General features: G+C 39.9%; 2 protein-coding genes across 3 annotated transcripts; both read right to left on the bottom strand.

The window, feature by feature from the left end:
* Window positions 1-1938: 1938 nt before the first annotated feature.
* On the bottom strand, window positions 1939-7941 carry LOC125191346 (phosphatidylinositol 3-kinase, root isoform). 2 transcript variants are annotated; one of them, XM_048088887.2, is made up of 17 exons: window positions 7766-7941; window positions 7405-7501; window positions 7214-7310; window positions 6977-7135; window positions 6680-6889; window positions 6364-6542; window positions 5871-6018; window positions 5684-5779; window positions 5448-5583; window positions 5248-5369; window positions 4932-5126; window positions 4613-4783; window positions 4401-4538; window positions 4165-4319; window positions 3864-4007; window positions 3623-3770; window positions 1939-3544 (listed from the first exon to the last, which is right to left on the bottom strand). In XM_048088887.2, exons 1-17 carry the CDS (start codon window positions 7875-7877, stop codon window positions 3407-3409), a joined length of 2445 nt encoding a protein of 814 aa, XP_047944844.1. In that variant the 5' UTR covers window positions 7878-7941; the 3' UTR covers window positions 1939-3406. The 2 variants fall into 2 exon arrangements, with proteins under 2 accessions (XP_047944844.1, XP_088915596.1); XM_089059470.1 differs by having other exon boundaries at window positions 7405-7583; window positions 7766-7893.
* Window positions 7942-8797: 856 nt separating this feature from the next.
* Window positions 8798-11277, bottom strand: PDS1 (4-hydroxyphenylpyruvate dioxygenase). Its single transcript, XM_048085135.2, has 2 exons — window positions 10012-11277; window positions 8798-9190 (listed from the first exon to the last, which is right to left on the bottom strand). The coding sequence occupies exons 1-2, from the start codon at window positions 11247-11249 to the stop codon at window positions 9004-9006; spliced, it is 1425 nt and encodes a 474-aa protein (XP_047941092.2). The 5' UTR covers window positions 11250-11277; the 3' UTR covers window positions 8798-9003.
* Window positions 11278-11305: the final 28 nt, after the last annotated feature.

Here is an 11305-nt window from a genome sequence, read left to right as displayed (position 1 = left end):
TTTTAATATTCTAAATAAATCTAAAGGTAGTAGCCTTTGGCCGTTTCTCAGAAAAACGACGGAGAGATAATCCAATTTCGAGAATGCCCAACTGTTACCCATGGAATAAGGTTTCCAAAGACTACTGTAGTGGTCAATTATCACGAGTAACGAGAAAGTTATTGCCTTTTTAATATTCTAAACAAATCCAAAGGTAGTAGCCTTTGGCCGTTTCTCAGAAAAACGACAGAGAGATAATCCAATTTCGAGAATGCCCAACTGTTACACATGGAATAAGGTTTCCAAAGACTCCTGTAGTGGTCAATTATCACGAGTAACGAGAAAGTTATGGCCTTTTTAATATTCTAAATAAATCCAAAGGTAGTAGCCTTTGGCCGTTTCTCAGAAAAACGACAGAGAGATAATCTAATTTCGAGAATGCCCAACTGTTACCCATGGAATAAGGTTTCCAAAGACTCCTGTAGTGGTCAATTATCACGAGTAACGAGAAAGTTATGGCCTTTTTAATATTCTAAACAAATCCAAAGGTAGTAGCCTTTGGCCGTTTCTCAGAAAAACGACAGAGAGATAATCCAATTTCGAGAATGCCCAACTGTTACCCATGGAATAAGGTTTCCAAAGACTCCTGTAGTGGTCAATTATCACGAGTAACGAGAAAGTTATGGTCTTTTTAATATTCTAAATAAATCCAAAGGCAGCTGCCTTTGGCCGTTTCTCAGAAAAACGACTGAGAGATAATCCAAATAGTTCGATATCTAAATAGGACATCGAGACATGGGATTATGTTTGAAAAATATGGGCACCTTGAAATTCATGGTTTCACGGATGCTGATTAGGCTGGAAATCCAAATGATAGAAAGTCGACTGCTAGCTACTTTACCTTTGTAGGAGGGAATCTTGTCACTTGGCGGAGCAAAAAGCAGAAAGTGGTAACATTGTCAAGTGCTAAAGCAGAGTTTCGAGGGATGAAGAGTCGACTAACCGAGATCCTGTGGTTGAAGAAGCTAATGTTGGAATTGAGCATGGACTCACAGAAGCCATGTAAATTGTTCTGCGATAACAAGGCAGCACTTCATCAAGGACAACATAGAAACCAAAATTGTAGAACTTCCCTTCGTGAAGTCTAAGGGTCAGTTGGCAGATATCCTAACCAAGGCTGTGGACTCAAGAAGCTTCCGCGAAGTATTGGGCAAGTTAAGCATGGGTAATCACATTGCTTAACTTGAGGGGGAGTGTTGGAAAATGTTGGAGAGAGAGACAACATTAATATGCCATCCAACATTCATTATGGAGAGTTCCTAAGTGGTGCATTGTTCCAAAACTTTGTAGAATACCAATTTACATTTATTGGTGTACTAGAATATTCTCCTACACCCTATAAATACTAAGGTCATGAACTTTTGGAGGAGACAAGTTAAATGAATGAAATTCTTCCTTTTCTACAATCTACTCTTTTAACAATTATTAATAATATTACTCCATTATTTATTATATGATACATAATTTAAATAAATATACTATAAATATTTAATAAGACAATAATTATAATGACAATTGTAAATATTATAACAATAATATAATTGTTATTATTATAATTATAATGTAATTATAGTACCAGTAATATCGAGAGCATATCATTGTAACTTCTTCAAATCATACTTGTGAAGCATATTAAAATGAAACTTATTACTTACCTGTATATGTAGAGATTTTATTTTAGTATGTACAAATAAACACTATCTCTAGTGTTGACAACTGAACTTAACAATATAAAAATTATACATACAACTCCCTCTCTCTCTCTTCTCTACATATGCACATCCAAATGTCTGGTTTTTCTTTTTCTGTACCAAAAAGAAAACGAAAGGGTAAGACAAATATCCAACAATATGGAAAAAGAAATTTCTAAAGAAACTCAATATCATCCCGGACCGAGACCTTAGACTGGACGAAAAGATCTGGTTAGGCCCGGATCTTCGCCCTTGCCTGACCTAACACGTCTCCCATTGTTGCATCAGCGCCAATTAGGGGTGTCGAAACGGATATCCGCGCCCGATTTTGGCCAAAAACTTTGTCCCGATACCCGTCCCGCAGTGAGTCGGGTGTTACCCGATACCCGAGTCGAGTATCCCGCACCCGACACCGCGGGTACCCGACCCGAAACCCTTTTTTTTAAAATCATCTTTTTTTATTTATTTGTATATTTTAGATTATTTTTTTAAAATATACTCCTGGCTGAATGCAATAGACTCTCACTTAATCCTTTATTTTTATTATTTAATTTTGTTGAGAATTGAGATGAAACATGTAATGTAATTGTAATCTTTGATTCTCTGTTTTCGTGTGTGTCCAAATTTTAAAGTTAAAATGCTTAACCTTCTATATTATTTACATACTGTAAATAAGGAATTAGAATCAGCGGCGGCAGATGCGGGTGGAAGGAGTAGAATCGATACAGACGGCGGGTGGAAGGAGAAAGGAGTTGAATGAAGTTGAATCAGAAAAGACGGAAGATAAAAATACTTAACCCTAATTAAAAGTTAAAACCTTAAAATATACTCCCTCCATCCCGGAGTATTAGAGTCACTTCTTTTGGGCACATGATTTAAGGAATTGATATTTAAATAGTTAAAGTGGAGAGAGTAAAGTATGAGAAAGGGAAAAAGTAGGGAAGAGAAGAGAGAAAAAAGTAGGTGGAGAATAAAATAAGATACATGCTTTTTGCTAAAAAAGGAAATGAGTCTAATATGTTGGGACATCCCAAAAAGAAAAGTTGGTCTAATACCTTAGGATAGAGGGAGTATGTTTTATGGTTTATGTTAAAATGACAATCCCTCTTAAAGTAACACTGTGACACCACTTATACAGCAATATTACAAACGCTACACAGCAATATAGATTGATGTATAGTGTGTCAGATATTGCTGGATAAGAAAAATTGTTATATAAAGAGCAACAAATTACTGGCGTCTTTTTCAAAAAAAAAAAAATTTGTCACGTGGCAGCTTATTATTCGTCCACGTGTACAAATGATTGACTAAGAATGGTGGTATGGTGTTATTTTAAGGGATGGTGGCACCCTAACATGCCCCTACGTTTTATAATATATTAGTAATAAAAAATTATATTATGATTTTTAAGTCAGCCCAGTCAACAAGTATTAAAATTAAAAATAAAAAATTATAAAATATTAATATACATATCGGGTATGTCGGGACTAACGGGACTACCCGAGCGGGTATCGGGTAGCTCGGGTATCGGGTATACCCGATACCCGCAAAACCCAAAATAGTTATACCCGATCCCGCCCCGTTACCCGACTCCATCGGGTATCGGGTACCCGTTACCCGGCGGGTATCGGGTCGGGTTCGGGAATACCCGTTACCCGCTACCCGTTTCGACACCCCTAGCGCCAATATTGAGCCCAGCGGTGGATGGTCTCGACCATTTGTGGAAACAGTGCGCTGACGCTCTCATTGATGAGATCCTGGAAGAAGTGGATCGACTCCTCGTCGTCTAAGTCCAAGCGGAATTTTTCTTGAAGCTGCACGAACAAGAGAATTGGAAATGAAAACCAATAATAGTTGAACGGTTTCACCACGAAATGAATGAATCTAGTCACCTTGAGAATGCCCTTCTCGGGGTCAGAAGCAATGTCTGGAATGTTGGAACCGGCCATCAGGTGAAACAAATTTAGTATCAGGTTGCTTGATTTTCGGAGAATGTTGTATGCCTCGCAGCAGTAGGATTTAAATCTGGTGTAGTATTGACTGCAAGAGGAGAGAAGGGGGAGAATTGGAAGTTAAGAAATACTACTACTTTTGATGATCGATCAACGGTTATCTCGGATGGGGGTAGCGTACCTCTCCGCTCCGCCCATAGCTTCCACCATTTCCTTGCAGAGTTTCATAGGTGGTGGGAAAGGTTTTGGATCTCGGCCAAGTATGAAACCAAAATCTACGTGGAAAAGGCGGCCGTCATCTTGCAACAGTAGGTTGTCGAGGTGCCTGAGAACCAAGAGAATTTTCTATATAAACAAGAGATAATCGAAATCAAGTTTGCTTGGATGACAACCATCAGAAAATCATATAAATAGATTAAGTCTATGAACAATTAATTCAGAGAAAATTGAATATCAAGAAAACATAAATTTAATGGAATGACCTGTCACCAATGCCCAGTATATATGTGATAACTGAGTAGCCAGCACAACTTTTTATGAACGTCTCAAGACATGTTGCAGTTATTCCGAAAGGCCCGTCTTCGTCTGGGTAAAATTTCTGCAGGTAGCTTGTTATACTACGGTGCTCTGACAGAATCTGAAAGGGTGACATAACAATTTAACATCATTATAAAGAAAGAATATTCAAACATACTCAATAATTCATAAGATACGAAACCTGTGCTAAAGATTTTGAAGGAATGAATTCCAGCATGCCTTCGTCATGCCCAGTTGCTAGCACTCTGTAAGGAGTCAAATGCAAGTCGAGGTTCTCCAGCTTGAGCAGTCGATCCATTAGTGATACCATTTGAATAACCTGTGTCAAAATTGTCTGAGTTAAAAAAATATAAAATAAATCATTTTCAAATGAATAAGATACCGGGCGCTTACCAATTGGTCTTGCCTAAGGTCATCACCCTTCTTAAATATGATCTTGCAGCTTCCTCCACTTGCTGTTCGAAATGTCAGCCGCAGAGGATGCAGCGCGCTTTTGAAGATTGATGATTCTGATGGTATAATCCCTGTTATAAGGACCCTTGGTGCAAGAGGCGACCGTATTGGCTGAAAAGATAAATTTCCATAAATCTTATGATAGTATTTGGAAGACTTGAACCAGTTTGATGCACACCAAAGATCATGGACGGATGACAACCATAAAGGGTGTGCTAGAACCACAATGATGCACTATAAGAAACAATTTCTCAATTACCTCGTCAAAGTAGGTAAGCTCGCTAAGAAGCCCAGATAGGAGCTGCCTAAGCTTTTCGATTTTCTTTTGAGTACCACCTCTCACATTTCTAACATCTCTCGTTATAGAGCACAATTGCGCAGTCAGTTCTGTCTGGCGTACTAAACTCTGCCAAAGCTTGAAACCATCTTCATCGCTATTGGCACTTGGTCCTAACTGATAGAGATACAGATATGAATAAATCGGTAACAATAGATAGCATACTGAAATGATGCAAGTATAAAAACAGCAAGAGATAAAAGGGGGACAGAAAATACGAGGAAAGAAAATACCACACCTTCAACATACTTTCTTCTAACAGCTCATAGGTGCTATAGAAACGTCTAGCATATGGATGGTCGTGGAGTTCCACAGCCACATACCATCGAAGAAAGCTAGCCAAGTCAGTATTGCACAATGCTGGAAAATGAGTAAAGGATTTAGACAAAGTGTGATCAAATAAGAAAATCATTGAACATTCCCTTGCATCAAACTTACACCGTTCCACGAGGAAATAACTAAGGCGAGATTTGTCTGAACGTTCGAAACGAAGTGCTTGAACCAACTGGAGTAGGTAGCACTGGAGCTCTTCATCATCCGCTCTTTCAAGAACACTCACAGCATATGCACGGACCTGTAGGAGAAAATCATGTTTATAAAATAAACAAGTAAAAGACTAGTTAGACTGTTTAAAAAAACAGGAAATGGAGTGGGGAAAATTATGCGAAGATAACCTCTTCACTCTCAAAAACTGGAGATAGAAGCTCTAGTGCATCACATACATCAATTGTCTGCCACTTGCCCATCAGTTCTAATGCTTGCTTTGCTTCCTGTCCAATACTTGTATTTTGATGAAAACTCAAATATTTGTATAAGGGATGTAGTATTAGATTAAATCATTGCCGTTGATGAAAACTTCACCTGAACATCACTCCATTCGACACAGCGTAAGAATTTTGTCAGGGCCCTTTTCTCAGCCATCAGCGAAAAACGAAATTTCCAGAGTAGTTGCTTCTCCTCTCCAGTCAAGGTTCTAGTTGGTGGATATCTTAGTATTCTTTGTATGGACCTGTTGAATATCAGAGGCTAGCTTAGTAGCAACAAGGTGAAATATTTCAACAGTGATATGGAATAATAACATTATGCATAAAGTGTCACTTTATGCATTTCTTTAAGTTACATAGCATGAAAATAAGGAATATTCAGTTAGAGAAAGAAAAAACTGGATGCATATGGCGGTAGATGTTAACAAGTGTGTTGATAAATGCAGTGGTTCAGTCTCTGGTTCGTTCTTGGATATTTGGAACGATTGTTCACTGATCTAGTAAGCAATGGAGCAAAGAAAGTGGCATGACAGTGAAGATAAAAAATAAAAGCAGTAGAACATTTAGAGAAATAGGTAAAGGTAACTTACTTCCTTTCTGTAATGCTAGGTTTAAGATCTCTGTCAATGATGCCACGATTTAAACTTCTAGCCAGCTTTAGCTGCTTGTGCTCGGAGGGGTTAATTTTTCCAACTTCAGGATCCCAAACTGTAACTAGTTCATTTGTCGAAGCTATTGGGGATGGTATTATGAAATTTGCACCAGATTCCTACACACCAAAGTGCTATTAAGTTTGAATACTATGGTTAAACAAATTCATACCACTTGGTGAATTGTTAGAAGCAACAGTATCTCATAGAGCACCCGAGGATGAAGAAAGACAATAGATAGGTAAATCTAAGGTACCTGGAAAACTACGCGGTGCTCGAAGCTGCAGAAATCAATGATGACATACAAATGAGAACTCCCATTTTTCAAGCTCTCGCGTTCCTTAATCCTCTCCATAGCTTTGAATGCAAGCCGGTCAAGCCAATCAACTCTTTGAATTTGCCCTCTCTCGTACTTATTCACTAGTTTTTCAAGGCGTTCTAGCTCCCCTCTCTCCTCTTTAGGAACCTACCACAGTCAGTAATTGCAAATCAACCAAACCATACGTCGACTTGTCCAGATGGCAGAATACCATATAACTATATACATCATTACCTTTCCTGGTGTGTTTGTATTGATAGAGCCATCTGCTTCTTCGCCCGCCCATAGTCTAAGTTTATGTTTCCCAGTCTTGAGCTGTTTTTTCATGTTGAAAAGGTGAATAGTCGCCCCCCCAACCAATTCCTCATCTTTCCCACATGAAACATCATACACCTAACACAAGCTAGCAATTAAGATTTTCTAGTGACTCAAATTCAATATTGGTTTTTATAAAGCCATATTCGTACTTACAGTAACAGCAAGTTGTGAATTTGCTGTCAAATCACGATACTTAGTACTCAGAGTGATGAGCTCATTCCAACAATACGACGGGCCTCCTGATTCCAGCCTACCCTTATAAACCACACAAAATCACCACGAAATCTTCAAAATAAAAAACACCAGAATACTGAGGCTACAGCATTGATACCAAATATCAAAACCTTGTTCTCATAGGGAGCCCAAAAGGTGCGCCATCGATGTACAACAAGCTCTCAACGTACAACTCAGGTTTCTTCTCCTCTATGGTGCTATCATCAGCTAAAAAATTCAACATCATCATCTCAATCAAAACACCTCAACCAAAATCAGAGATTCCCATATGCCCTAAACGAAATCAACCCTGCAGCATGCACTAAAGAATCCAAATAAACAGCTCAATCCTACAGCCTATAAAAGTAGTAGCATATTTCCACCTCACATACAAAAATAGAAGCTGCAAATACTCCAATTTCCACATCAACAACAAAATTAAAAGCAGGCCATCATTAAAAATAGTGGAAAAACATAAATTTTATCCCATGCCTGAATCGGGGGGTTTCCGAGCAGATAATTTGCCCTCCAATCTCTCAATTTTGAAAGTCACCGGCAAATTAATGTCACACGACAAGAAGAATCGGAATTCGTTCCCAGCCATCGCCTTTCTCCTTGGCTGAATTTCAGTGTGTTAATGTGAAAATTAACGAGAAATTGCCTCTCAGGAAAGTTTCTCAACTGCTGAGCAAGAGCAACTGGCGACATCGACCTTCTAAACACGACTTTAGTTTATTTATTTTACAGTACTGTAGTAGTAGTACTAATTAAATTTTTAAAAGAAACTGATTTAAATTTCAAGATAATACAATCAAAAAATAGGGAATGTGGAACATATTTAATTATTAAAATCACTAAAATTTAAAATAATTACTGTACAAACTTAATTGATAAATAACCAAACGTGTTTTACAAATTAATAAGACTCATTCTCATGAACCAAATATAATCAGTAACATAATTAATAATGAAATACAATTTTATACACAAATTAATAAGACTCATTCTCATGAACCAAACATAACCAGTAACATAATTAATAATGAAATATAACATAATTAATAATGAAATACAATTTTACAAATCGAACAGCCCCTAAGTTGTAAAATTGATCATTCTATGAATTTGATGAAATAATCAATATACTCATTTGCAAGATGCGACAAGTTCTTTGAGGAATGACTTTAGTAGTGAAGTAACGAATTTACAAAGTGAATTCAAATCCCACCAACGTCTCTAAATCAGCAGCGGAAGGCTTAACGAATGATAGAGTAACAAATTCATGACAAGAATATTATGAATTTGAATCTCACCAACATCTCTAAATCGATATCATGATTCATGTGTGCGTGCACGAAGCGAGATTTATAACAAAATGATATGAAAAGAAAACAAAAAATAATTAAACAAACATCCAACAAAATTGAACACGAACACAAGCACGAGCACAGAAGCATAAAAATCTGAGGAGTATTTTCATTTATATGATAATACATATATCATACAGTAACCGGTGTCACAGTATAAAGCATAAAAATCTGAGGAGTATTTTCATTTATATGATAATACATATATCATACAGTAACCGGTGTCACAGTATAAAACATGGACAAGTCATTTTTGTACATATCAATAGTTCATAAAGCCATAATATTCAGTTGTATCCGACTGATATTTTCATTTCTCAATATATATATCTACCTGCTACTACTATTTTAGCATGTAAGCATTCACGGCACTGCTGTTCTCGTGCCCATTTTTGCTTCTAGCATCTTCTCAAATTCTTCGATAGACCTGAATAGTTCTGAGAAGTTCCCCTTTCCAAATCCTCCACATCCGCCCTTCTGGTACATCTTTCCTTCCTCATTTTTCATCATGCACCCTATTCTCTGAATTATCTCTATGAAGATGGTCGGCCTGCAAAAACATGAGGGAACGTGGTTAGCAATTCAGAGAGAGCAGCAAGGGCAGAGATATTGGCAATTTAACTACTATGTATGAACTATGAATGAATACACTATGTAACTTAACTAACTTGCTTATTTGCAGAAAAAAACTCAGATGAACGAACAACTCAAATTTTGGGGGTTCCAAATTCCAACGGTGATATAAGGTGGAGGAGACGGGAGAAGTGATAGCAAGTAAAACGACAGAGTGACAAATTTAAGTTTTATTTCACAAAATAAGGTGGCAGAGCTAGCTAATAGAGACACATCAACCTAAGTGACACTGAGATGAGACGACCATCTGAAGATTATACAATATCCTATGGTGCAGTTCGGTTGCTCTGAATCACTATCATATGATTATCCATATGTGATCAAGTTGTGAGATGAACCAAACAATTCATATTCAATCATGAGATATAATCTTTCAAACCAAATGGATAAGCACCTAAATGCCTATATGTTTTAACGCGTCACAGTTTAATTTCCCATGGTGTTCTAGATAAGTAGCTTGGACATGATCAAAACTAAGATCCACAACCAACTGCAATGATCAAACCAGGCAGGAACAAACACAAGTGTGAGAACTATATCTATTACTAAATCCAAATACCCCAAAATGAAACTAAATCTCCTTTCCCTATCCTAAATTAACAACACAAGCTCCATAAATCAGCTCAACCAACACCTAAATATCACAATCCAAACTACTTACTCTACTGATGAAGAACAACAGAACGCATAAGCACCAAAACTCAAAAACAGATTAAGAGAAGTGTTTTACAACTATACCTATCACCAATCGGCTTGGTGAAAATCTGCAGCAAAGTCCCTTGATCATCCCTATCCACCAAAATCCCCAACCTCTCACACTCCTCAATCTGGTCATCACTAAGCACATCTCCAGCCCTACTCTTCAAATTCCGGTAGTAAGTAGGCGGTGGAGACGGCATAAACTCGAACCCCCCAACCGAGCTCCTCTTCCTCATCTCCCTCAAAGTCTTGAAAATATCCTGACTCACCAATGCCAAATGCTGCACCCCAGGCCCTTCATTATGCTCCAAATAAGTCTGTATTTGGCTCTTCCTCTTCATCCCAAAAACCGGCTCATTCAAGGGGAAAAGCACGTTTTCGTCGTTGTTGGCAAGCACCACCGAGTTGAGCCCGCTCTCGGCCGTCCCCACGTCGGCGGCCGTGAACTCAGCGAACTCATGGAAGCCAGTGAATTTCTTGATGTACTCTGCGACCGGTGCGAGCTTTGGCACATTGCCGACGGCGTGATCGAGTCTCACGATGCCGTAGTCCAGTTCTTGGGAGGGGTTGGTTACCGGCTCGAAGCCGGGGAGGAGCCACTGGTCTCCGTCGATGAAGCGGAGGACGGCGTCGCCGTATAGATGGACCTCGGCGAGGGTGGTCCTGCCGTCGGAGAGGAGGGTTGGGGGGAAGACGGGGATGGCGCCGCGGGAGACGGAGGCGGAGAAGGCGGCGGAGGCGGAGGGGACGGCGACGGCGACGGCGCGGACGGCGAGGCCGTGGGAGGAGGAGAAGGAGGCGTGGGAGGAGGGGGAGAAGGAGGGGAGGGAGGCGGAGGAGGGGTCGGAGATGGAGGGGGAGTAAGGGGCGGTGAAGAGGAGGGAGAGGTCGCCGGAGCGGAGGAGGTAGGAGGCGTGGGAGGAGTTGCCGGTGGAGAGGTCGGATTTGGCGAGGAGGGGCATTCCGAGGCCCCAGGAGAAGCGGAGGGCGGCGTTGGTGGCGTCGCCGCACCAGAACTCCACGTGGTGGAAGCTGTGGACGGGGAAGTGGTCGGACTTGGGGTTGGTGCGGCTGAAATTCTTGCGGACTAATGGCTTCAATTCGCCGGCGGCGGGGGCGGTGGTGGGGGCGGATTTTTGACCCATGGTGGAGCTGCTGGGGTTGGGAGTGGCTTGGAGTTTTAGAGTGAGAGTGTGGTGGTGGTGGTGATGGTGGCGGCGTGGCGCGTTTGGAGAGAGGAATGAGGAGGAGAGAGAGAGGCGTATGTTTGTTGTCATGTATGGAACTGATCGCCACAAAATTTTCTGGGGAATGGCTTTTAATATGGGTTACA

This window comes from Salvia hispanica, chromosome 5, assembly GCF_029641045.1.
Source record: "Salvia hispanica isolate PSC_SH4W2 chromosome 5, Shi_PSC_v1, whole genome shotgun sequence".
Taxonomy (NCBI): Eukaryota; Viridiplantae; Streptophyta; class Magnoliopsida; order Lamiales; family Lamiaceae; genus Salvia; species Salvia hispanica.
This window is presented reverse-complemented; position numbering and strand designations above follow the sequence as displayed.

Bases quoted from the DNA above. Each gene is read 5' to 3' on its own strand.
- LOC125191346 (XM_048088887.2), bottom strand. From the start codon at position 7,877: ATGGCTGGGAACGAATTCCGATTCTTCTTGTCGTGTGACATTAATTTG. The intron at 4,539-4,612 runs GTAAGCGCCCGG...ATTTTGACACAG, and splicing joins ACCTTAGGCAAGACCAATTG to GTTATTCAAATGGTATCACT. The intron at 3,771-3,863 runs GTACGCTACCCC...CTCCTCTTGCAG, and splicing joins GCTATGGGCGGAGCGGAGAG to TCAATACTACACCAGATTTA.
- PDS1 (XM_048085135.2), bottom strand. From the start codon at position 11,249: ATGACAACAAACATACGCCTCTCTCTCTCCTCCTCATTCCTCTCTCCA. The intron at 9,191-10,011 runs GTATAGTTGTAA...ATGTTTTTGCAG, and splicing joins ACCAAGCCGATTGGTGATAG to GCCGACCATCTTCATAGAGA.